Source organism: Oncorhynchus masou, chromosome 18 (genome assembly GCF_036934945.1).
Source record: "Oncorhynchus masou masou isolate Uvic2021 chromosome 18, UVic_Omas_1.1, whole genome shotgun sequence".
In the NCBI taxonomy this organism is placed as follows: domain Eukaryota; kingdom Metazoa; phylum Chordata; class Actinopteri; order Salmoniformes; family Salmonidae; genus Oncorhynchus; species Oncorhynchus masou.
The window spans coordinates 24,750,650-24,778,111 of NC_088229.1; the positions used below are offsets into that span (position 1 = coordinate 24,750,650).

Sequence of the window (27,462 nt, forward strand, 5' to 3'; positions counted from 1 at the left end):
GTTGATAATTACATTAATGCATAGGGGTGGATTTGGCGCATGTGCACTTTGTCAAAAACAATACATAGATTATTTCCAGACAATACCATTTTTTTGATTATAAAAAAAAGAAAAGAGGGAAAAAAGGGCTTTTTTTGGAAGAGCATACGGGGCGGCATGGCAGTAAACGATAGTTTCCCAGCAAAACTCCATATTTGGTGAATAATGAAACATTTTGACATTATTACACTTGCAAAGGTGTGTAATGGGAAAATGAATGGTAGTTAACTGGGCTAGAGAGGAGACTCGTCATTCATTGTCTCCTCCTCTACCCAGATAGGGGTTCAATGCGACCCCTGAGCACTAATTATGCGCACACCGAAATGAGGTGCTTTTTACATGACATGTTTTTGCATATTCATTGTTGGACATAAAAGACTGTTAAAAACACCAGGAAATCAGCTCCAATTGATTTTGATTTGGAAATCTGTTCCCAAGTATTCACACGCAGAACCCTATAGGGCAGGGTTTCCCAACTCGAGGCTCACGGGTGGTTTTATTTCAGTTAAACATACAGAACCAGGCAAATATTTTGACACACCTACTTATTCCAGGGTTTTATTTTATTTGTACTATTTTCTACATTGCTGAAAATAGCCCATATTAATATATGTAGCCTTAGAAATAAGGTTCATGAAATCAATAACTTGCTCACATCAGATAACATTCATATTAGCCATTTCTGAAACTCACTTAGATAATTAATTTGTTGATACAGCAGTAGCAATATAAGGATAACAACATCTATATGTAACAGTTTAGCTTGTGTCCCTCTCCTCGCCCCTACCTGGGCTCGAACAGGGACCCTCTGCACACATCAACAACTGCCTCCCACGATGCATTGTTACCCATCGCTCCACAAAAGCCGCGGCCCTTGCAGCGCAAGGGAAAAAACTACTTCAAGGTCTCAGAGCGAGTGACGTCACCGACTGAAACACTATTAGCACGCACCCCGCTAACTAGCTAGCCATTTCACATCAGTTACATATAGAAGAGACTGAAATACTTATGGGGGAGGTATTGCTGTATATATTTAGAGACATATCCCTGTAATGCTTAGAGAAGATTTTATGTCAAGTGTTAATGAAGTGTTGTGCTTGCAGGTTCACTTGGCACATCTACAGCCTTTTCTTTTGGGGTTTTGCTATAGGCCACCAAGTGCTAACAGTCAGTATCTAAATGATATGTGTGAAATGCTTGATAGTGTATGTGATGTAAACAGAAAGGTCTACTTTCTTGAGGACCGGAATATTAACTGGTTTTCATCAAGCTGTCCGCTCAAGAGGAAGCTTATTAATGTTACCAGTGCCTGTAATCTGGATCACAATATTAATCTACCTACCAGGGTGTTTACAAACACTACAGGAACAAGATCATGCACTTGTATCGATCACATTTTTACTAATACTGTAGAACCTTGTTCTAAAGCTGTATCCGCACCTATTGGATGCAGTGATCACAATATAGTGGCTATATCCAGGAAAGCCAAAGTTGGTTCAGATGGACTTAGGTTGGAGTCATTAAAACTCGTTTTTCAACCACTCCACAAATTTCTTGTTAACAAACTATAGTTTTGGCAAGTCGGTTAGGACATCTACTTTGTGCGTGACACAAGTAATTTTTCCAACAATTGTTTACAGACCAATCATTTCACTTATAATTCACTGTATAACAATTCCAGTGGGTCAGAAGTTTACATACACTAAGATCACTGTGCCTTTAAACAGCTTGGAAAATACTATGTCAGGGCTTTAGAAGCTTCTGATTGGCTAATTGACATCATTTGAGTCAATTGGAGGTGTACCTGTTGATGAATTTCAAGGCCTACCTTCAAACGCAGTGCCTCTTTGCCTGACATCATGGGAAAATCAAAAGAAATCCGCCAACACCTAAAAAAAAAATTGTAGACCACAAGTCTGGATCATCCTTGGGAGGAATTTCCAAATGCCTGAAGGTTCCACGTTCATCTGTACAAATGATAGTACGCAATTATAAACACCATGGGACCGCACAGCCATCATACATCTCAGGAAGGAGACGTGTTCTGTCTCCTAGAGATGAACGTACTTATGTGTGAAAAGTGCAAATCAATCCCAGAACAACAGCAAAGGACCTTGTGAAGATGCTGGAGGAAAAAGGTACAAAAGTATCTGTATCCACAGTAAAACCAGTCCGATATCGACATACCCTGAAAGGCCGCTCAGCAAGGAAGAAGCCACTGCTCCAAAACCGCCATTAAAAAAAGCTAGACTACGGTTTCCAACTGCACATGGGGACCAAGATCGTACTTTTTGGAGAAATGTCCTCTGGTCTGATGAAACAAAAATAGAACTGTTACACCAGCTCTGTCAGGAGGAATGGGCCAAAATTCACCCAACTTATTGTGGGAAGCTTGTTGAAGGCTACACGAAACGTTTGACCCAAGTTCAACAATTTAAAGGCAATGCTACCAAGTACAAATTGAGTGTATGTAAACTTCTTACCCACTGGGAATGTGATGAAAGAAATAATACTATTATTCTGGCATTTCACATTCTTAAAATAAAGTGGTGATCCTAACTGACCTAAGACTGGTGATTTTTACTAGGATTAAATCTCAGGAATTGTGAAAAACTGAGTTTAAATGTATTTGTCTAAGGTGTATGTAAACTTCCGACTTCAACTGTAGTCATTGGCCCAGAATTTCCACATCAGTGCATACCAACTAACTAATACCAGTAAGAAGGTAAACCTACTGTATGTAGAGATTGTACTGGACCTATAGCCTATAGGCCTATTTCTATTTTTTATTTTAAATCTGGCCCGCAAATTGCTGTTGACAAACAAATCGGTCAGAAAACAAATCTGTGCAGCCATAATTATTGCCCACCCCTGTTCTATGTGGTGATGTAAAAAGCCTTCACGAGTGTAGGGCATTTCAAGTCTTTTCAGTTAGCCTATTCATTCTGCTTAGTTCACCTAAAAGAGCCGGCTCCAAACAGCTCTACCTTCAGTTGCCATGATTCTGTTAAATATACATGGGTGGGGCGGGGCAAAGACTGGCTTCTGCCTGGGGCCTCCAAATCACTAAGTCTTCCCCTGGTGACACCAACTTTACTGCCCTCCTGCTGTGTCATAGTGTGGGTGTGTGTACATACCAACCCCATCCGTCCTCTGCTGCCTGGTGCTGCTGGCTTGGCCCATGCTTCCTCATTCCTTTCCCTCTCACTCAGTGCTGTGGTTCAATTCCTCAGGGAACGCCTCTCACCTGGGTGTGAGCTGGCCTGGGCTGGGCTGTGAACCTGGGCTGGGCTAGGCTGTAAACCATGGTACACAACTTATAATGCAGCATGACTGCCAATGACACTGAGGGGCTAGGACCTGCCGTTTTGATCGGCAACATGTCACAATGTTTGCCTTCTGAACTTGTCTCTCTGCTCACGCTAGCTTTAGGCTCTTCCCTCAGTTGCATTTTACTGTTATATGATCTAATATTCCCTCTCTCTCTCTCTCTCTCCCCCACAGTATCTGGCGGGGTCCTAATGTGAACTGTGTGGACAGCACTGGATACACTCCTCTACACCATGCAGCCCTAAACGGACACAGGTAGATCTAGAGCTAGCTCTGCTCTGTTGTCATGGGAGTTTAGATTAACTGACAATGATGTGCCTGAGGTCAGCTAGTGGGAAATACCATATTTGTGTGGTTAATATTGATATAGTACACTGTCATCAGCCTACATAATGTTCAACTCTTCTGACAGTGTCTGCCTGTCCATTCCACAGTGAAGTTGTGGAGTCACTGTTACGTAACGAGGCCTTGACCAACATCGCCGACAATAAGGGCTGCTACCCCCTGCACCTGGCCGCATGGAAGGGGGACCAACGGATCGTCAGGCTGCTCATTCACCAAGGCCCCTCACACCCCAAACTCAACGAGCAGGTCTGACTCCTCCCCCCGCTAAGTGTGGCTCCCTTCTTCTCACTCCATCTGTTCCCCTGATACCTCGGTCTTCCTCTGCTCACAGCAGCAGTGGTTTTTGATCTGATCTGTGTAACAGTGTGATGGAAGGAACAGGTCGAGTGCAACACCACATAACCCTTCACTATTTCCCCTGTTAACTAGAGTCAGTGAACGTTAGTGTTACACCCAGTTCTTGTCACATGGATGGACATCTATCCTATACAACTCATCATTCATATACAGTGTCGACCTCCCTATGCTCATTTCTATAGACTGTATTTTTAACTGGGTCCACTGTGGACCGTGTTCCTCGCCTCGCTCTGTCAGTGGTTTGCAAATACCATTTGCCGTTTTTGAGAACATATATATATATATTTTTTAATACAAATGAAAGTAGGGCAGGGCTTGTTCATTCAGTGCAAGACCATACACATTAACTGCATTGCGTCATGAGTTTGACTGCACTAATATTTGTCTTGAAGTGACTTGACACCAGCCAAGTGAATGTGTCATGTTTGAACTAATGGATTGTTCTGTTTGATATGTAATGTGTTAAGTCCAGGCATGGTGTGTCGAGACTGTCCACTGCGTAACCACCAGCAACACCTTCAGTATTTACCTTGTCCTGTCTGTGATCTCGTGTTTAGTATCTTTACCATTTTGGCAGAAATGACTCATTATGAGGCAATTGAACAAAATCAATCATAGCCATAGAGCCAAGATCCCATTGATAAAGTACGACTTCCCAGTAGTACTTCCCAGTAGTACTTCCCAGTAGTACTTCCCAGTAGTACTTCCCAGTAGTACTTCCCAGTAGTACTTCCCAGTAGTACTTCCCAGTAGTATTTCAGTTTATTAGTCTGTCACTGGAGCCATGATATTGGAATAATCCTCTGATTCATTGCCAGTTCATTTTGTGTCATTTCTGTCAGCCATCTCTATGCCTGTTCATGACATCTGTTTGTTCATTAACTCAACTTTGTCCATATTTCTGTTAATTTATTTTGACTCAGCCTTGCAACTGACTGTCATGCATTGCCTGTGTGTGAGTGAAAAACCATTGCTTCATTTTTCTTCCCTCCTAGAGCTCCTCTGTAGAGCACAAAGAGTTGAAACGCTGTGGGCCCTTTGACCTGCATATTAATGCCAAGGTGTGTACTCAGCCAGCCAGGCAGACAAACAGACAGCTGCTCAGAAGGCTGCTGCCCTCTTATTCTCCTCCCTGCTTCCATTGTACTCACACAACTAGTTGCACACAATCTCTTCGCCATGCATGGTTTTGATGCTTGGGTTTGATGCATGGTTTTGGTGCTTGGGTTTGATGCATAGTTTTGATGCTTGGGTTTGATGCTTGCTTAGCTTGCACTGGCAGTCTGTTGGAGAGATAAGGGGACTTGCTTTGACCTTTTCTGGGTACATTTCTTGTGATTTCTTGGGGTTCTCTCTAGATACTTTCACCTGGTAACTGAGAAGAATTGGAAAGGTGGATTTGCAATGTTATTAGTACTACTGCAGTTGTGTTCCATAGTCAGTTTTCCTGTTTATAAAGTCACGTGATGTTGAAGGACTCTGATGAATGTCTCTTTGGGACCGTCCTCTCTCATTAGTTGTAAATATGAACAAGGCAACAGTAAACATGTCTTCCCCACGAATGATGCAGCCCCCTGTTGGGCAATTGAGATTATGTGTGACCACAGATTATCCATTATATTAACCAGATTGAAGTGGCCACTGTAACAATTAAAAATGTGTTCTTAAAAAATGGCATTTAGCAAGATCAGGTGGGACCATTCTAGCCAATGAGAGGGCAGATATGCTTGTGAACAACAGGCATAACTCTGATATAAAGTGTTTTTTCTAAAAGTTGTCTGGCTGTCACGTGTCCTACCTATATCCGTACACTTGTAACAACCTAAGCACTGTGAAACTTCTATTCGATTAAATAAGCCACACCTAGCAAACAAGCCATTACATTTTTTGTTAACCAAATTTGACACTCATTGACCTCCATACAAAACGTCCTCGCTTGGTGAGCAAAAAAACCTTTAAAAAATAAAGAAAGAAAAAAACCTGTTGGAGAAGACAGATTTTGGTCCTAGTTATCCCTCTCGCTTCCTCTCTGGTGTGACAAATTTCAGTTAATTACTATAGCTCCCGCCTTGGGCCAATCAGTGTCATTTTGTAAATGCTGGATCTCTATGGCTGTGTTTCCCAACCCTGGTCCCCCAGTACCCCCAACAGTACACTGCTCTATGGCAGAAACACTGCTCTATGGCAGAAACACTGCTCTATGGCAGAAACACTGCTCTATGGCAGAAACACTGCTCTATGGCAGAAACACTGCTCTATGGCAGAAACACTGCTCTATGGCAGAAACATTATTCACCCAAGTTTTGTAAAAATGGGGCCATTGCTGTCTGAGAGATCGCGTGTGACTAACGTATGAACAGATGGACGGAGACCAATCCACAGTCCCCTCCCCGATTTTATCATAGGGAACAATTAGTCCCTTGGGGACAGAACCACAACATAGAATAGAATGGATGTGATTTCAGTGACAGGTGTTGCGTGTCAGTCATTTCTGACCTGTGTGTTTTCCTTGGTGTTTCTCTCTACATTTGACCTTGTTCTAGACGTGTATGTGCTCATGCTTGTCTAGGGTCATTACGTCCTACTGTATGTGTAGAAGCCACATTCACGCGTAGACAGTCAAGCTCAAGTCAGAGTTTTCCCCCTGGAGATTTTGAATTATTGAACCGTTAACACTTCATCAAGCTTACTGACAGAGGCAATGTTACCTTCACATCAAATTGAGGCTAACACCATCACTGGAGTGTTGAGAGGTCAAAGCTTGTGTTTTGAGGAAAGCATCTGGAAATCAAACTATTTTTAAAATGGTGTCCCATTTCCTCAGTGCTAACTCAAGCCTCTTAGCTTCGGTTGCCTTAAAGCGACATGCAGCATGTGTTTACCAAACACTGAATCCTCATTACATGTCCTCTAGTGCTGTATAATTGTTGCTCCTCTTAATGCAAACGTTTAGGATGTGGTTTAGTTGACAGACTGACCATTTGACGTCTGTGGGGGTTAGCTTCTCTGTTGCTTTTGGAATACAGCAGTATGGGGTCCAATACCTGGCCACAGCAGACCTAAATAATGGATAAGCTGTTATGAACAAATCAGAAACATGGATGGATGCAGGCTGGATGGATGCTCTGGCAGTGATGGCATCATGTGACTGTGGATCTCTCTTTGGATCCCCCAAAAGGGTTACTAATATCTCAGTGTTGTTGTAACAACCAGAGAAATGTCTTCCAAGGAGAGGGTGCTTTTCTGTGTACCAGTCTCTTTGTATCAATGTCAGGCAGAGTGTGCTCTCTGCTCAGTGTGTGTGTGTGTGTGTGTGTGTGTGTGTGTGTGTGTGTGTGTGTGTGTGTGTCTCTCTCTCTCCCTCTATCTGTTTTTCTGCTTTTGAGTCTGCGCCACTGTGGAAGAGAGCAAGGGATGTTGTCATGGCAACGGTGTCACGGCTGATTGGTCTTGCAGCAGCAATGACTGACCCAGTGGAACACTCAGCAGGAGAGAAGATAGGGGTGTGTGTCATGGAGTTAGCTAGCTAGAAATGGAAGGGGTGGTTGTGGGCAGAGGTTTATGGGGGAGGAGGGGGCTTTAAGTGCAGGCTCTCCCCCTCAGGGAAGCACCATAGCTCAGCTTGGACACAGCTCAAACAGCCCCTCTCTCTCTGTCCTCCTGGCCTTAGTGCTGCCTAGCTGTAATGTTCATTAAGCGTTGCTGCAACGTTCTCCCAGTGTTACCATCTCCAATGGGCCTGCCACTTGATGATATTCCGATAGTGCCCCAATTGATTTGGTAACATTTGATTTGGAAGGAAAAGTGATTTATCATGGAAGCTTGATTGTAATATACAAATAAAATATAACACTTAGTCATCATTTCTCTGCTTATTGTTATTTCCCACCTCCTATTTTAAAAACAATTTCTTCCATCGAAAAAGCCTGGTGTCTGATAGTGGTATTTTCAAGAAACGTGCGGTACTGCTCTTGAAATATGTCAAACCTGCAAGTCTAACAGTCCTCTGTCTCCAATATAGGTCACCTGCCTAACAAAATGTACTGTACCTTCAGATGGTTGGCTGACTGTGGTAAATATCAACACAGTCATGCAACCAGCTTCCAAGCTTTATACTACACAGAGGGAGAATGAGATGGCAGTTGCGCGAAGTGAAATGCACAGTGTAATACATCCTGTACACACTGCTTGCAGTAGGCTAACAGTGCCCTGAAAATAACACCAGAGAACCTAAAAAGTGAACCGTGTGAAATTTCAGACAGGCTGCGATTCACACCAGGTATGAGAGCTAATATTGAATGACAATGCAATGTGCCTTTAAAAAAAAAAAAGATTTTGCCTTCTAATTGGATGGGCCAGCTTGTCTGAAGAGTAGGGATATTTTTTAAATGTTTTTATTTAACCTTTATTTAACCAGGTAGGCCTGTTGAGAACAAGATCTCATTTACAACTGCGACATGGCCAAGATGAAGCAAAGCAGTGAGACAAAACAACAACACAGAGTTATGCATAAATAAATGTACAGTCAATGACACAATAAAAAATCTATGTACAGTGTGTGCAAGTGTAGAAGAGTAAGGAGGTAAGGCAATAAATAGGCCCTAGAGGCAAAATAATTACAATTTAGCATGAACACTGGAGTGATAGATGTGCAGATGATGATGTGCAAGTAAATATACTGGTGTGCAAAAGAGCAAGAGGATAAGTAACAATATGGGGATGAGGTAGTTGGGTGTGCTATTTACAGATGGGCTGTGTACAGTGATTGGTAAGCTGCTTTGACAGATGATGCTTAAAGTTACAGAGGGAGATAGAAGACTCCAGCTTCAGCTCCAGATTTTTGCAATTCGATCCAGTCATTGGCAGCAGAGAACCGGAAGGAAAAGCAGCCAAAGGAAGTATTGGCTTTGGGGGTGACCAGTGAAATATACCTGCTGGAGCGCATGCTACGGGTGGATGTTGCTATGGTGACCAGTGAGCTGAGATAAGGCGGGGCTTTACCTCGCAGAGACTTATAGATGACCTGGAGCCAGTGGGTTTGGTGACAAATATGTAGTGAAGGCCAGCCAACGAGAGCATGCAGGTCGTGGTTGTGGGTAGTATATGGGGCTTTGGTGACAAAACGGATGGCACTGTGATAGACTACATCCAATTTGCTGAGTAGAGTATTGGAGGCTATTTTGTAAATGACATCACCGAAGTCAAGGATCGGTAGGATACCCTCGTAAAACTGACTATGTTTGGCAGCATGAGTGAAGGATGCTTTGTTGCAAAATAGGAAGCCGATTCTAGATTTAATTTTGGATTGGAGATGCTTAATGTGAATCTGGAAGGAGAGTTTACAGTCTAACCAGACACTTAGGTATTTGTAGTTGTCCACAAGTCAGAACCGTCCAGAGTAGTGATGCTAGTCGGGCGGGAGGGTGTGGGCAGCAATCAGTTGAAGAGCATGCACTTAAGAGCAGTTGGAGGCCTCGAAGGAGTGTTGTATGGCACTGAAGCTCATTTGGAGGTTTGTTAACACAGTGTCCAAAGAAGGGCCGGATGTCTACAGAATGGTGTCGTCTGCGTAGAGGTGGATCAGAGAATCACCAGCAGCGACATCATTGATATATACAGAGAAAAGAGTCAGCCCAAGAATTGAACCACATGGTACCCCCATAGACTGCCAGAGGTCCAGACAACAGGCCCTCCGATTTGACACACTGAACTCTATCTGAGAAGTAGTTGGTGAACCAGGCGAGGCAATCATTTGAGAAGCCAAGGCTATTGAGTCTGCCGATAAGAATGCGGTGATTGACAGAGTCAAGCCTTGGCCAGGTCGATGAAGACGGCTGCACAGTACACTCTTATCGATGGTGGTTATGGTATTGTTTAGAACCTTGAGCGTGGCTGAGGTGCACCCATGACCAGCACGGAAACCAGATTGCATAGTGGAGAAAGTAGGATACCCTCATAAAACTGACGGTGGGATTCGAAATGGTCGGTGATTTGTTTGTTAACTTGGCTTTTGAAGATTTTAGAATGGCAGGATGGATATAGGTCTATAACAGTTTGAGTCCAGAGTAGCTTTCCAATCTTTGAGGATCTCAGACGATACGAAAGAGAGGTTGAATAGGCTAGTAATATGGGTGGAAGCCTGCGCATTCTCATTGGCTTCAGCTGAGCACCTGTGTCCGGCTCTGTCGACTGCCACACATCAGATCCGACACCAACCCTTTTTCTCCATCATATCTCCTTAAACATTCCTACATACATCCATGCAAGCTAGAGCCCCTCAGAAGGGCATCTGTCCATTTTGATGGACAGCTTTCTTTTCCTTCATCCTTTATGCATAATCACATCCAGCATATGCTTGATTTTCTGCTGTAGATGGAGTTGTTGCTTGTGGCCAGTGGAGGAGAAAGCTACCATCTACTTTCCTGATGATTTAAACTGTTCGCCACATACTTCAGTCTGATACTGCCATCGTTGAAGTCATTTGTGGTGATGTCAAAATGAAGGGTGTTGTACAAAACAAAGTCATCAGCGATTGGCTCATCTCTAACAAGTCAAAGTAGCAAAGCCAATGACAAATTTTCAAAACGCTGCTTTACCCACTTGAATTCTGGCTCTGGAGAAGAAACTAGCGTCCGTGGGCGTTAGAATGCGGTGATTGACGGAGTCAAGCCTTGGCCAGGTTTGGGTTGCCTGGCTACCCAATCTGCTGTCTTCAGTTTCCAGGCATTTGAGATGAGCTTGCCTCTGTGTGGACATGTGAGAAACAGGGATTTACAAATATGTGTGCATACTACGAATAGTCGCGTGCAGCGTTTGGGCAACCCTGTGGCCACAACAGCTGCTTGTCCCTTGCCCCACCCCCCTTAACCAGAGGGCAGAGCATGACGTAACCCCTCCTATTCCTCGCTCCGCCAGCCCAGCGAGCACATTACATGCCAGAGGTCACTAGTCTCTCCTCGTTAGCATCTCAGCCAGTAGCCCTACAGTACATACAGTCGGACTGCAGCACGTTTCTTCTCTTCCGGAATTGGAACATTCTAGTGTGAGTGTGATTGGCATCACAACAGTGCAGAAGTTAGGCATCATCTCCAGATGTTCGTGGTTAGTGTTCTGTTCAGATTTAATCTGAGAAAGCACTTTAATCTGAGTGTGTTTGAAACGCACTGGAGTCTAGATTAAGATGAAGCTATCATGCTATTTTTATAAAAATAAATTAAATGTATAACTTGGAAAGTCAGTTTAGAACTAATTCTAATTTTCAATGACGGCCTCGGAACAGTGGGTTAATTTAAAATTGCCTTGTTCAGGGATAGAACAACAGATTTTTGTCTACTCGCGGATTCGATCTTGCAACCTTTCGGTTACTAGTCCAACGCTCTAACCACTAGGCTACCTGCCGCCTATTGTGCATCTACCACTGTTGTTCACACAGGCTTCATACTGTGTACTATCCTGGATTATATCATAGTGTACTAATCCTTCTCTTGATTGTAGCTGCCATCACATCAGTCAACTCTCCAATGTGGATGACCAGGACAGGAGTGTATGTGTGGCCATCTACTTTCTTATGTTAGCATTTGAACAGCTGTTGGTTTGCAGGCTCACGTGGACCCCTGTGCAGTAGGCTAGTGTGGAGTGAAGGGGGCGTCACAGGAAAGGTCTGATTCACGCTGCTCACCCTACGCTTTGCTCTGCTGCTGCCCAGAGAGGCCAGCCGTGGCTAATATGATCAGATGTTGTCAGACTCAAAGCCACGGAACGAACCACACTGGCCACACCACTGAGACAGAGAGGAGGGGATCCTCTGGAGTCTCAGACTTCATTGGTGATGATGTGGTTTTTGGTGTCTTATTAAAACTAGACACGGATCATGTGTTCATGATATGGCAAATATGTCTCTCTTTTTGCCATAAATCTTGAGGAAGTCTTGGTTTTTGCAGGTGGAATTCAATCGACCATAATCCGAGCAGTTAGCCAGCGCACATAGAGGTTGAAGCTGGTTTCTATTTGGATATTGTTATTGCATATTTATCCAGGCTGTGCAAGTAAACCTGTATACCCAAGGCTATAAAACCCAAGGCTATAAAACATGTTCCTCTGAAGTAGCCTGCATCTAACAGTTGAGAGTTGAATCTATTAAAAAGCTTGTGATGACAAAACAGTTGACGGTGCGTCACAGATGCGAGACACCATGCTCCTTTGTGTGTGGTCGTTTCATGCTCCTTTGTGTGTGGTCGTTTCATGCTCCTTTGTGTGTGTGGTCGTTTCATGCTCCTTTGTGTGTGTGGTCGTTTCATGCTCCTTTGTGTGTGTGGTCGTTTCATGCTCCTGCAGCAAACTGGGAAAGAGAAACAGAGATGGACAGAGAGAGGGAGACTGAGAGAGAAACAAAGATCAAACCTTAATTTAGACCAAAAACACAGAGGATAAGCAGGAAGGAACAAATCCCAAACCTTGACTGACAAAACCTTAGCAGGTTTGTGGTTTATTTCCCTAACAGAGGCTTTTTGTTTTGGAGTGTTCTTCTGCTCCGTGGTCTTTGTTTAGTGTAGCTCACACAGGGTCAGACCAAGCCTTTCTCAGCCGGCCTCTCTCTCTCCCCGTCTTTCCAGAAAGGCAGGTGTTGATTGTACATTTTTATTTCTCCTCCTTTCTTTCAGCTCAAGCTGTAACCTGTTTTTGCCAGTGTAGTAAGACCTCTCTCTCTCTCTCTCTCTCTCTCTCTCTCTCTCTCTCTCTCTCTCTCTCTCTCTCTCTCTCTCTCTCTCTCTCTCTCTCTCTTCTTCTCGCTCTGTACCTTGAACAACACAGGAGTAGTTACCTACTGATCTTTGTGTTAGTCAGAGGGGAGGGGCCAACACCTGTCCTGGGTGCCCTGTAACCTCCCCCCGACCCCCGTCTCCATGATCCTGCCTCTGATGGCAGAATAAAGACTCAGCTGGCACCTCACCCTCCAGGGAGCAACCCAACCTAGCACACAGTGTGTGGGTATTCTCCTGCCAGCTGTCGGCTGCTCCTAGGTGTCTGTGGCATGTGTGGCATGACTGGCACTCCGGGCATGTTACAGACTGGCATTGTTGACACACCCTGGTACACAATTGTTGTTGACTGGCACAGAGTGGCTAGCCTTGGGGGAGGTTATGGTTGGTCTCTTACAACAGTTATTCATTCATTACCTTTAGGTTTGTACTGTGTTTACAAACTGTCAAACCTGCATGTTGTACACAGCATACGGCTAATGTTGTCAGCCCACTTGAGTTGACACTGGAATGACCTGTGTGTTAGCTAGTGTTCCCAGTCTGCCCTTCTCGGAATATGACCTAGAATATGACCTAGCCTTTGTGATGAATCTGAGAGAGAATGTAGTGTCATTACATATAAATTGTTCTGAGTTGGATATGCGTTGGTTATTAAGACCATTGTTTTGTCTCCGCTGATGTATCAGGCTGTATTGTAATCTCCCTCTTCTGGCTGCTGGTGGGAGTACTTGGTAATGAGAAGTAAGGAATGGAGATTTGAACACAAGTCCACTCTACTGAATATGCTGCTGACACAGGCTAGATATGATGTTTGTGATTATGTTACAATGTCAACATACATCTGATCATCTCCCAAAGTATTCTGATAGTATCTCTGATATTCTCTCCATATGATATAGAGATGACATTTGGCTACAGAATATGCTGCAACTCACTCTGCATCAACTTGTTATGGGCGGGTTTTGTGTATAAAAGCTGTGTTTGTAATGCTATTGATTTAATGTTGTTCGAGTGAACATATAGTTTTGATCCTTGCTCTATGCGCTTGGAGAATCTCTTTTTTTTAAGTATATATATTCCATCCGTTTCACTCATAGTATGTATCCCTGTGCAGTCAGAACTTTGACCTCAGGATTGCCATCATCTCTGTTACTAGCCAGTTCCTCTGCCGCTGTTCTGCTCTCAGGACCATAGATTGTATTGACGTATGAGCCGTGTCTCTCGAGCACTATCTCGCTGGGTCACCCTGGTAACGCATGCCTCTGCATGTGAAGCACTGCATGGATCACACTCACGACACTGTCAGTCACCACACCACTCAACTCTCTCACACTGGTTGTCACCCCTACCTCTGTCTGCACGAAGCAGTTACTTAAACAACCAAGCAACACATGACATATTGTCATCACAGAAGTGTCTTTCCTTATTATCGTGGCCTTTACTAAATGTCAACAGATTGTCCTTTCGTCACATTTACAGCAGGTCATGCCCTATAAGAAGCAGGTGTTAGACAGTTCTACTCAACAGGGACTGTTCCCAGTCATGACTTCAGTCCCCACCCCCCAGCATCCTCCCAGCATCCCTTTCTCTCAGCTAGCCAGCGCTTTCCTTGGGCCTCATCATCCTGATTGGTGCTCTTCAGTGACCTTTAGACATACTGGCTAATATGGTGGTTGCTAAGCACGGATTGGCTTAACCGACGTGACACAATCATGAGTCCTCAAATCACTGCTTTCTGGAAGCTGGACCATGACTCACTTAATGCTCCCTCCCTTCTTTCCTCCCTCCTTCCCAATATCCACCCCCACCTCTTTCTCTACTTCCTCTATGTGGATGCTCACCCCCTGCCTCCCATCCCTCCCCCTTTCCTTTCTGGTCCCCCTTCCTCCCCCCTCCAACAGAACAACGACAACGAGACCCCTCTCCACTGTGCCGCGCAGTACGGCCACACCCAGGTGGTGCGTCTGCTGCTGGAGGAGCTGACCGACCCCACCATGAGGAACAACAAGTTTGAGACGCCGCTGGACCTGGCGGCGCTCTACGGCCGTCTGGAGGTGGTCAAGCTGCTGCTCACCGCCCACCCCAACCTGCTCAGCTGCAACACCAAGAAACACACGCCGCTGCACCTGGCCTCACGTAACGGTCACCTGGCCGTGGTGGAGGTGCTGCTGGACGCTGGCATGGACATCAACTATGAGGTGAGGACTGAAGAGAACACTGGGTCTGTTGTCTCTCCTGCCTGTTCAATGATCAGGTTCAGTGTGTTGTTGTGAGAGCGTAGTTATGTGGATATATAGAGACTGAATGTGTCCATAATGTTACGTTGTGTACACACCTTTGCAGAATTTAGGCCTACAAACTCATAGGCTCTTGACTCAAACCTCTTGAGCTCTTTATTTAGACTAAAGAACCAGTGTTTTATTTGATTTAACCTTTATTTAACCAGGAAAAGCCAATTGAGACCCAGCGTCTCTTTTTCAAGGGAGACCTGGCCAAGAAGGCAGCAACAATCAATACATTACATAATTAAAATATACAACAACACAACATAATCCAGCATAAAAAAGCATTTACATTCCTCCGTAACAGAGTTTCCCATCAATATTTGACTGTTTAAGGGGGCTTTTGGCCCTCTTCTTATACCAGACTGTGTCATACATCAGTCGTGTCCTACCTCCACTTCCCTCATCTCTGCTCTGTGGCAGGTCTGGGCCACCAAGAATCCTTCAGGTCTTGCGTCCTGCGGTTTCCATTAGCATGGCGCAGCGAGCTGGAAAATAATCTAGTTTGATTCCTCAACCAAATAATTTGCCATAGCAAAACACACCGGGGTTGGTGTCCGGCAGCGGATGAATAACCAAAGCCAAACTTCTATTTCACGCTGATCAAACCTGTCCTGTGTATTCAGGAAGTATACTGCTGGTTTAGCTTGAAGCTGTATGCCCTAGCTGACCAAGATGAGAGGAATCAGAATCAAAGCTTGGTGGCGGTCTAGATAGCAGGTCTTCATCTGTTCCTCTCAGCAGGGAGGGTTCGGGTTCGAGATCTGACCTCTGCTGTTCTGTATGTTGCTGACCTGGAGTCTACTCTGATGTCATGTTTTGTTGTTGCTCAGCCACAGCATTGTTTTGATTATGGTCTGTTTGTTGCCTCTCTGCAGACGGAGAAGGGCAGTGCCCTCCATGAAGCGGCACTCTTTGGGAAAACCGATGTGGTGCAGAAACTTCTGAGGGAAGGTCAGACACTGACGTCTCCATTTAGTCAACATGCTTATAAGATACAACACGTTTCAACCCGCTGAATAATGCAGATATAACCCCCTGCTCGTCTCTCTCTCTTCTCCTAATCCCCTGCTCTGTCCTCTGTGTCTCTTCCCCGTCCTGCTCCAGGGGTTAATGTCAACATGGTGGACAACAAGGGCCTGACTGCGCTGGACACTGTCAGAGAGATGCCCTCTCAGACGAGCCGGCAGATAGCAGCTCTAATTCGGGGTAAGAAAAACAGACATAAATGGTTCCCTATGGGATTATAAAGAAAGATGACCTTACCTTAACCACAAACTGATTTCCCAAAATGTTTTTTTCTGACTAATGATATTATTTGAATGACCTTTTCTTCTTTATCTCTCTGCAGGTCATATGTCAGGAAATCCCCCTGTTTTGGACTTGCCTCCTCCCCCTCTCCCTCCACCTAATGAGAGCCCTAGTCCGAGGAAAAAAGGTATGTCGTATCTATACAGAAAACCTAAAGTGAAGTGAGCCGTTAGAGGATATGGTGTTAACGCGTAACCACCAGCCAAGGCTCTCTACCTGTGTGATGCTGTGCATTGCCACCTGTATTTGTATGAGTATCAATATGTGTGTTAAAATGTGTGTGTTGTAGGTGAGATGGAGGTGGTGAGTGCACTGCTCTCGGGGCTGGCCCCGGGGCCTGAGGAAGAGAGCCCGTATGAGGCTCTGTTTGAGGCCACCTCCTGTCATTCTCTAGACAGCCTGGCTAGCGGGAAGTCATCCGACAGGGACTCTGGACGGCCTGACAGTGAAGCTGGAAAGGTTGGTCTGGAACTCTGCCTTCCACCACAGAAACACACAACATGTGACTCAAGAAGTTTGCGTGGCTGGGCATCTAAAATATTTTTTCTCCACTAGAGGGCAATAGTTCTCTGCATTTAATTGTTGTTGAGTGGACTGGATTTAGAAATGATGACAGCATATCTCTTTATCACTAGAAAAGCCTGGGACAATGATGAGTCTTTTGGACGTCAACATTCTAACAGTCTAATTAAATACATTTCATATAATAATTTGGTTGTGTTTATGAAGGTCTTACACGACGAAAGACAATGTATTTCAAAGTACACAGTAGCATTTTCATTAGTTTATGTAACTCTAGGCTATGTGTACAAATGAAAACCACTAAAACACCACAATTCAATTGTTAAAATCCATTAAATAAAAAAAATCGTTATTAATTTGTTAAGGACCATTATGAAACTAAGAACAGAATGGCATATTTTGAGTTTAAATGTATTACTGTACTTTGAGTGTTGCGAGTGCTTGTAGGGAGTTTATGGAATCGCCATCATTCTGCCAAAAAGGCCCGCGAGGGTGTGGTATGTGGCCAATATACCACGGCTAATGGCTGTTCTTAGGTACAGTGCAACGCGGAGTGCCTGGAAGCAGCCTTTAGCCGTGGTATATTGGCCATGTACCACAACCCCCTGTGGTATATTGTCTGATATACCACAGCTTTCAACCTATCAGCAACCAGGAGCCAAACTACCCCGTGTATAATTTGAAATAATAGAGCTCAAGGGTTCATTTCTAAGAGTGATTTGGAAACTGCAGAATCTGCTAGACATCAAAACATCTTACCTGCTTGTGACCCTGTAGAAGTTTGAAAAAGTAACTTTTTGGCTCTCTGTTAAACTGCCCTGTTCATCAGATTCTTCATATATATATATATATATATAGATATATATATATATATTGGGGCGGCAGGGTAGCCTAGTGGTTAGAGCGTTGGACTAGTAACCGAAAGGTTGCAAGTTCGAATCCCGAGCTGACAAGGTACAAATCTGTTGTTCTGCCCCTGAACAGGCAGTTAACCCACTGCCGTTGAAAATAAGAATTTGTTCTTAACTGACTTGCCTAGTAAAATAAAGGTAAAAAAAATATATATTGATACTATTCACACCCATCAGACTATTGTCTTAAGCTAACTCTTAAGCTCGTTATATGTGTGAAATTAGTTTCGATATACACTCACCGGCCAGTGTATTAGGTACACCACCCCATTCACAAAAATGGATCGCTCCTACAGACGGTGAGTAACATGGCCGTGGCTTGCTATATAAATCAGGCAGACAGGCATTGAGGCATTCAGTTACCTGTTCGATTGAACATTTGAATGGGAAAACGAGTGACCTAAGCGACTTTGAGCGTGGTATGATCATCGAGTCCAGGCGTGCCGGATCCACTATCTCAGAAATGGCCTCGACAAACAAAAATACAGCTTGTTGATGGGAGAAGTCCAAGGAGAATGGCAAGAATGGTGCAAGCTAACAGGCTGACCACAGACAAATAGCTGTGCAGTAGAACAGTGGTGTGCAGAACAGTATCTTAGAATGCACATCTCGTAGGTCCTGGTCACGGATGGGTTATTGCAGCAGACGACCACACCGGGTTCCACTCCTAGCAGCTCCGGTGGGCATATGATCACTAACACTGGACCATTGAGGAGTGGAAAAACATCACCTGGAACATCACAGCGAGTTCAGTTTACTTGAGTGGCCAATGCAGACCCCAGACCTCAACCCACTAGAGCCTCTTTGGGATGAGATGGAACAGGCTGTTCACAGCTTGAATGTACCTCCGTCCAAATTGCAGCAATGGCGTGATGCCATCACGGCTGCATGGAGGTAAAGGGGTGTCCGACCCGGTACTAGATGGGTGTACCCAATAAACTGGCCGGTGAGTGTAGTGCCATTGAATGAGGGTAAGCATAAAAAACCAATGTCCTCTTAAAACGGCTTAAAACAAATTCTGCTTGTGATCAAGATGAAAATAATTACAGTGTGTTATCTAGACTTACTTAGGAAAAGTACGTGGGCGGGGGGAGGACATGACTAAAATGTATAATTAGAAAAGTACATTATTTTTGCGTCCACATGACACGCTCTCAGCTTTTCTAGTGTTAAAGCAAAAATCTTTGTTTGCTCCAGTTCAGCCAACCTTCTACAGTACTTCAAGATATGTGTCAAGCTAATGTCTGAGTCAGTGATTTCGTTCTCTGTTTGTCAATTACAGAAAGACCGGCTGGCTCACCAATCCCAACCTGCCCCAGGCCATGTAGAGGAGCTTAGCTCAGAGGTCAGAATCTATGGTCATTAAAGCTCTGTTTTGATGGACCATGTTGTACTGGTTGGGTTAAATGCGGAAGACTCATTCGGTCGAAGGCATTCAGTTGTGCAACTGACTAGGTATCCCCCTTTCCATTACTTTTGGCCAAAGCAATCAATTAGTTCCTGCTAGTTTTGTGTGTAAGGAACGAGCGAAGGACTGTGTGGATGACCGTAAGGTCTAGTACAACCATGAGAGGGCACTGTGGAGTGACTTATCTCACTGTATGAGTCCTCAGCATCACAAGACAGTCTGAGATTAATGCTGCACAAGCCTAACAGAGGTGGTATGGGTGTTCTGTACTGTGCTGACCCTGTCTCCCATCTCTCCCTCACAGGCCCTATTCACTAACAGCAGCATCGATGAGAGGGGGAAGACTGAGGAGGAGGATCACACTTATGAACTGCTGCTGTCCGCCCAGACCAAAGTCCCCCAGTCCGCACTGGACCCCCCATCCCAGAAAGGTGCACACTTAGACAGGACAAGGGGTGTAGAAAGTGATTTGGATTGGATCAAGGATGATATTCAAATCCCTTCATGATTCCTAATTGATGGAATATGATGTGTGATGATAAAACACTGCACCCCCAGCCTGAAGAATAAGGAGCACTTGCAACCTCTCCCCCACTCCACCCACATGCCCCCTCCCTGGTGCTTTGCAAAGTGTCACCCCTCATTCCTAGCAGCATTACACCAGGGATGGAAAGGAGAAGGGGTCAGTTTTCCAACCGCTCCCTAAACCCCTCCTGCTTCCACTCTGTCTGGTTGTAAACCCTTTACCCAAATACAGCTCAGGTTTAACCTCAACAGCATCAGTAGGAGAGAGCTTGGAATATGCTAATGTGTGATATCCTACTCAGGATGGTCATAGCTGTATCAGAGGACTCATTCCTTAGCTTTGGCTTTTGAATGACGGTGCGTTTCATTGGATTAAATGGGATTTAATTAACAGCACATTGGAGTCCCTGTCTGTTGATATGAATGTTTTTAAACCGTCCCCCAGGCTTTCTGTTCTGTCACATTCCTAATAAATGAATTGTGTGTCACTAAACAGTGTCATAGAAATTAATGTGGAGAGCCTGATTGCTGATGTAATCACTTCCCCTTTTATTTTGATGAATGACTAGATGTCCAGCCCTTGACTTGCGTTCTCTGTTATGTTGTTAAGATGTTTAATGGGTTGGTTTGAGGAAGGCTAATCTTTGCTGGCTGCTTAATTGTCTGCTCTTCTTTCTGTTTTAAAAGTGTCTGTCTGAGTGTCTGTCTGAGTGTCTGTCTGAGTGTCTGTCTGAGTGTCTGTCTGAGTGTCTGTCTGAGTGTCTGTCTGAGTGTCTGTCTGGCCATTGTCTTCAATACTACCCACAATACCATGTGCATAAAACATGAGCTTTATTATACTTCCCTTTCCTATTCACTTTGCATAATATCATCCCTGGCAGTCTTGAGATTGAATACATTGAATAGAAATTAAATATGATAATTGTACTACCTTACTCATGATGACCTAACTAACTGCTGTCTATCCTGCCTCCCCAGATGGGAACACTACAGTCAAACAGTCTTCCAACAGTCTCCTACCTCAGGTATGACCTGCATCTCCTCTCATCCCTCCATCTCTCCCCTCATTCCACCATGGCTGCCATGCTGCCTGTCATCTGACTCATCTGTGCTCTGGAACGCTGTGTGATTACTAAGATGTTATTTACCTCTAGTAGCTGCATATCAGGGCACCAGGTAACCTAGCAGTTGGAGCATTGGGCCAGTAACAGAAAAGCCATTAATAGGAAAAATCTGCCGATGTGCCCTTGAGCAAGGCACTTAACCCTGATTGATCATGTGGCCGTGACCCCACACTCTAAGGGTGTCTCAGGGAGATTAGGATATGCAAAAAACACATTTCCAATTCATAATTATGATAATGCTCTTTTCTCCTGTGTCACACACTGCTTACACAGAGAAAGACATGGACAAAGACCTAAATAAAGGTCCCTGGGCACCTCTACGTTCTGCTTTGACATGAAATCGAACCATGGCGTCTGACCTTTTCCCCAAAACATTTATTTTTCCACCATGGTACTGTTCCATCCTGCAAGGATGAATATCTTACATCCAGGTACTTCATCAGGAAATATGTCTCCCTGACTGAGGTCCTCTGTCAGTCTGTGTCTCTGTTTAGTAGCCAACCCTGGCCACCGGGACTCCTGGAGAGTTCCAGCCTCTCTCCTCCCTCTCTCCGCCTCGCTTTCCTCTCCATCTTTTAATTCCCCTTCTCCTATCCCCGTCTCATCGAATGTAACTGGAGGGCCCTATAAAGCTGTCTTTTCTATTTATTATCCTATCATATCTATTTATACTGCCTTTTTATTATACAGTTAGCTGCCACAGGGTTTTATTTGCATTGCTCTCCCCCCTCCTCCCACAACCTCATCTCAAATCTGGGTTTTTTTTTCTGAGGTTCTTATTTGGAGCAACTGTACCTTTGCTGCCTCATTTTTTTCCCAACGAGTCTCTGTGTGGCTGACTGGCTCGCTGGCTGAATGGCTGGTGTCCTCTGTGTTCTAATCAGCAGCCTGCCATCTGAGGCGATCATCCATATTAGGAATGATGATGCACGGCAACGTGGAAGCAATCACTGGGACGCTTTCTTAATTTAATATCATAGTGTGGGGCTAATTCAGGCTGTGCTAATCGTCTGCTATGCTGTGATGGTGGTTTTAGTTGGGATTGACAGCTGTTAGTGTGCTCATCTCTCCTCTGGTCTCCTCCAGCAGCAGAAGCCCACTGCCCCTAGTGACCTCAGACCACCAGGCGAGACGGACAACACTCTGAAGCTCCCCGGACCTTCTGTGGTTGGCCCTGGACGGACGGGACTCCGCTCCACTGGCGGTGAGTTCCACCCTCTACATGCGCTACCTACTGGATGGCAGTCCCAGGTGGGAGAGATGTGCTTGTTTCTAAGCTCCACATTGACCATAGATGCAGTAAAGGGCAACGTTCCCTCTAAGCTGCGCGTGGGCGTGGGCACACAGCTCCCACGGGACTGCCAAGCAGAAGAAATATCAGCCTGCAGAGAAGCGCGAGATTGAACTTCACTTAACTTTCTAATTTTCCAATTTAGTTAACACTGTCAACGTGTCCCTCTATTGTGGGAATTGCCAATATAAGCCAACTTCAATGCAACAAACTGAAACGAAACCAGACTATGCAAGACTTTAGTATGCAAAACTAACTATGCAAGAGACTTTCTTGTAGGCACCGGAGTAGGATTCTATTGCATTGACAGGCAAGACTCAGCCCATACTATAAAGACCAGTGCTGCTTAACCGATCAGAGCTGCAGTATACCTATATGCAAATAGACCGTTGCCATATATGGATCTGTGCCATTCCTTTGAACTGGACCGTGTTTACACCATAAGTGGTGGTGAGTAGATGTTTGTTTTGAGATCAAAGCGAGAGCTGCATGTAGCCACGTGTGAACATTCGTTCATATTCTTTGCTAGTAAGTGAGTTTTTAGCCTAGTTATATCACAGCAATGGGGGAGTGGTTGCTTCCTACAAGACCACAAAACATGTCATTTCTAGCCATCTTTGAAAAGTGAGTCAGGTAAAGAGCATTTATTTTTCAGTCTTAAAGGGACAGTGTTGTATTTTGAGACAAGCTTGAATAAGCTAAGTAGCCAGTAGGCAGAGGGTAGCAATTTGTCTGATTCTCTGTAACAATGGTATCGTAATAATAATTAACTTTATTTTGTCAAGTGTTTTCTTGCCTAAAACAACACATTTTCAGTCACCTCCTTGTCTGAATGACAAGTGGATTAACAGGTTAATGTTAAACCCTGCATAAGTGTCACAGAATGTAGGTCTTACATTAAATACCACACATTGGCTGCTACTGTAGGCTGAATGATAGAACAGCTATTTCCATGTTAAAATGTTATGGGATAAATTTTCTCCAGTATTTTTGATAGTGGGCCGCTATGATAGGCCTACGTTATGATCAAATAGCCACAGCAGCCTACTGTTATAACTGTAACTCAAAGCGGGTACAGCCTAAGTGTTCACAATAAACGCGCGCCAGAAGTTGCACAGAATTTTCACAAAGTTCAAGTTTGCGCTCAGCAGACCTGAAATTTGCTCAGTGCCGGAAAAAATTGGAAATGCCATGGGAACGTGTGGAGGAAAGATGCCATTGGGGAAAGATCTCAAATGTCCTCATTGCCCCCCAGCAAAATGATCCTACATTTAGGCTGTTGTTTATATGTGTATTTCACACTATGTTGAGGTAAACATTGGAGGATAATGCTGTATGGATGTCAACCCCAATACATTTTTTGGGGAGATTTTCACAAATCAACTGCATTACATTTAAAAACGACTTTGACTACCACCACTGATTTCGCTAGGCTATCAGTTTATACGAACACAAGTTACCATTTAGCAGTCACTTCTTCTAAACCTGAAAAGATCAGATTTGTTAAATGTGCTCCAATCCAACATCCTTCTATCCCCATGGTCCCAGATGTCTCACTGCTATACTCTAGTTACAGATACTGGGTTACGAGCAGCTCTGTGCTCTTCTCTGACTCCGAGGAGCCAAAGGAGACAGGACATTTGCTTGAGAAACACGCCAGACTTGGCCGAACATAACCCGTGCATGTCGCTGTAACTGTAATGTAAGAAATGCATTAGCATCTGACTGCAGAGTGAGATTGCTAGGGTTGGATTAGTGCTGCCTGGGAGTGTATGATTGGCATTCCAGAGGCCCAGCAGCTCTGGGCCTGGATTAGGCGTGTTTAGATCAGGCTGAATTGACATTCTCTGCCAAGCCAGCTGAAGAAAACTAATCTGGTTTGTTACATGGAACAGAATTCTTGGTCAGATTTGACCATACACTGTATTATTATCTAAGAACCTCCAGCCTACTTACACTACTAGAAATGCAACGTTGTACACTTTATGCATTGGTTGGAGATTGGACAATCTTTATCTTATCCTCTTCCATCTTGCTGCCTAGTTCTTTGTTTATCTTGCTGCGTTTGCCCGTTCTCTCATACGAACACCATAGCAGGCTCATGCATATCCAAGCAGGGCATAATCATGCAAACACAGACACATAGCGACACATAGCTAAGCATGCTGTGTCTGTGATAGATGTGTGCTGTTTGGGGACTGTGTCTGTGATAGAGATGTGTGCTGTTTGGGGACTGTGTCTGTGATAGAGATGTGTGCTGTTTGGGGACTGTGTCTGTGATAGAGATGTGTGCTGTTTGGGGACTGTGTCTGTGATAGAGATGTGTGCTGTTTGGGGACTGTGTCTGTGATAGAGATGTGTGCTGTTTGGGGACTGTGTCTGTGATAGAGATGTGTGCTGTTTGTCTGTGATAGAGATGGACTGTGTCTGTGATAGAGATGTGTGCTGTTTGGGGACTGTGTCTGTGATAGAGATGTGTGCTGTTTGGGGACTGTGTCTGTGATAGAGATGTGTGCTGTTTGGGGACTGTGTCTGTGATAGAGATGTGTGCTGTTTGGGGACTGTGATAGAGATGTGTGCTGTTTGGGGACTGTGTCTGTGATAGAGATGTGTGCTGTTTGGGGACTGTGTCTGTGATAGAGATGTGTGCTGTTTGGGGACTGTGTCTGTGTCTGTTTGGGGACTGTTTGGGGTCTGTGATAGAGATGTGTGCTGTTTGGGGACTGTGTCTGTGATAGAGATGTGTGCTGTTTGGGGACTGTGTCTGTGATAGAGAGAGATGTGTGCTGTTTGGGGACTGTGTCTGTGATAGAGATGTGTGCTGTTTGGGGACTGTGTCTGTGATAGAGATGTGTGCTGTTTGGGGACTGTGTCTGTGATAGAGATGTGTGCTGTTTGGGGACTGTGTCTGTGATAGAGATGTGTGCTGTTTGGGGACTGTGTCTGTGATAGAGATGTGTGCTGTTTGGGGACTGTGTCTGTGATAGAGATGTGTGCTGTTTGGGGACTGTGTCTGATAGAGATGTGTGCTGTTTGGGGACTGTGTCTGTGATAGAGATGTGTGCTGTTTGGGGACTGTGTCTGTGATAGAGATGTGTGCTGTTTGGGGACTGTGTCTGTGATAGAGATGTGTGCTGTTTGGGGACTGTGTCTGTGATAGAGATGTGTGCTGTTTGGGGACTGTGTCTGTGATAGATGTGTGCTGTTTGGGGATGTGTCTGTGATAGAGATGTGTGCTGTTTGGGGACTGTGTCTGTGATAGAGATGTGTGCTGTTTGGGGACTGTGTCTGTGATAGAGATGTGTGCTGTTTGGGGACTGTGTCTGTGATAGAGATGTGTGCTGTTTGGGGACTGTGTCTGTGATAGAGATGTGTGCTGTTTGGGGACTGTGTCTGTGATAGAGATGTGTGCTGTTTGGGGACTCTAATATAAACAGGTATGCCCAGTCCCTCTCCATTACCATCTGAAAGCAGCTGCCTCTCAGGGATTGGGATTAGGGCCCTGCTCACACTCCCTGCTACTCTTAACCCCCACCCCTTCACATCTCTCCCCCATCGAGGCTGTGTGTGTGATGGAGACATGCCTTGTCAGCAGCAGCATAGAGCAGGCAGAGCACCTGTCACACACACACACACTGCCTTCCTCTGAAGGAAGGAATCACAGAGGATGCCCAACAGATTCCACATGCCTCCTGTTTCACAGGCATCTAACATCACAGTGCCCTACTCTCACGCACAGTCAATTGGGTGTAGAAGAGATTTCACATACTGAAAAGTGATAAAGTTATCTGCCATAGACATATCTTATGACTAGCAGGTTATGTGGCCTTGGACAGAGTGAACTCACACAGGAGAGGCTAGCATCACTAGATAGATGATAGCCTGCTAAATTCTCAGTGCATATATTTTTGCTAGCTTGACTGTAGTGAGAACCACAGCTGTGTTTAGTGGTTTCTGCCTGCTGTGGGACCTGTGGAGAGTGGAGCACACTGCCCATCCTGGCCTTGCACTTGGCCAATAGTGAATGACTAGAATTGGGATGTTCCCGAGCACCCAAACAGACTAATCAATGTATGTCAGTTTAACATCAACACTGTCCATTACAAAGTGCTGTCCTTCTCAGTTTCTATCACATATACACAGGTTCCCCACTAACGTATAACGTCAATTGAATAATTTGGACTTTTCAATTAAGAATGAGGTCAGAATCTCAATAGTTTTGCGCCTGTAGTTTTAAATGTCACTCTAACACATGACATACAGAGCTAAAAATGCTCTCCACTCTGGGTACAGAAAAGCAATTTCCCCAGGGGCTGTAAATAAATAAATACATACTGTCTCTCTGTGACATCAATGCAACAATAACTGTAGAATTAACATGACATCACTGCTTACAAGGCCACCAAATGAAACACACACACACACACACACACACACACACACACACACACACACACACACACACACACACACACACACACACACACACACACACACACACACACACACACACACACACACACACACACACACACACACACACGTGTTCTCTCACCAGTGACCTCATCCCTCCATAAAAGCAGTGTAAATATCCATATGTCTCTCATTGGGTTACTGAGTATCTCAATGTTTCCAGCCCCGGTCGGACCGTTGGATCATGGGTGTTGTAGTCTGGGTCCTGTTGGTTGAACACACTAGGGGATTGTTGAAGGGAGCCATAGTGATTTGCTCATTGGTCATTCACACTCTCCAGCTGCCAAGGACAGGGTGGGTGTTTGGCTGTGGTCTCTCCATATGTTTACACACAGACACACAGACACACGCACACACACACACACACACACACACACACACACACACAACACACACACAGGGTTCATATCACACACACACACACACACATATCACACACACACACACATCTTTCCATCTTTCCAAATTGAGTAGTAAGCAGCTGAGCGTAGATGGGCACAGGGCGTTGGTACTCTGCCTCACTCTAAACGGCCTGTAAGCTAAACAGTGCATAGAGCAAAGTGTACCAGCTCCTAGTTGAACTGTATTCATCACTACCAAGCTGACATACAGGGTGGAGTAACTATTACTATTTCACCTGGACAGATATTCATCTCTAACGGAGCTCTTTTTAGAGTTGAATGTATTGTTTTGAGATCAGTTTGAATGACTGAATGGTATTGGAAACACTATGTCCTGTTGAGAGAGAGCTTCATTAGAATGCTTGGAGTAACTGCAGTCTTTTT

The 27,462-nt window shown here is 44.7% G+C and overlaps 1 protein-coding gene across 8 annotated transcripts in view; it reads left to right on the forward strand.

Moving 5' to 3' along the window:
• LOC135504279 (ankyrin repeat and SAM domain-containing protein 1A-like) overlaps positions 1-27,462 on the forward strand; it is a 115,246-nt gene that overhangs the window by 31,801 nt on the left and 55,983 nt on the right. For 5 of the 8 annotated variants that reach the window (XM_064922681.1, XM_064922684.1, XM_064922685.1 and 2 more), the window contains exons 2-13: positions 3,544-3,624; positions 3,804-3,960; positions 5,067-5,132; positions 14,732-15,028; positions 15,991-16,066; positions 16,220-16,321; positions 16,464-16,550; positions 16,713-16,882; positions 19,139-19,201; positions 19,569-19,695; positions 20,768-20,814; positions 22,000-22,117. In XM_064922681.1, the coding sequence (XP_064778753.1) occupies positions 3,544-3,624; positions 3,804-3,960; positions 5,067-5,132; positions 14,732-15,028; positions 15,991-16,066; positions 16,220-16,321; positions 16,464-16,550; positions 16,713-16,882; positions 19,139-19,201; positions 19,569-19,695; positions 20,768-20,814; positions 22,000-22,117 (1,391 nt within the window). The remainder of the gene's footprint in view (positions 1-3,543; positions 3,625-3,803; positions 3,961-5,066; positions 5,133-14,731; positions 15,029-15,990; positions 16,067-16,219; positions 16,322-16,463; positions 16,551-16,712; positions 16,883-19,138; positions 19,202-19,568; positions 19,696-20,767; positions 20,815-21,999; positions 22,118-27,462) is intronic. The other 3 variants (XM_064922687.1, XM_064922688.1, XM_064922683.1) reach the window with 2 other exon arrangements.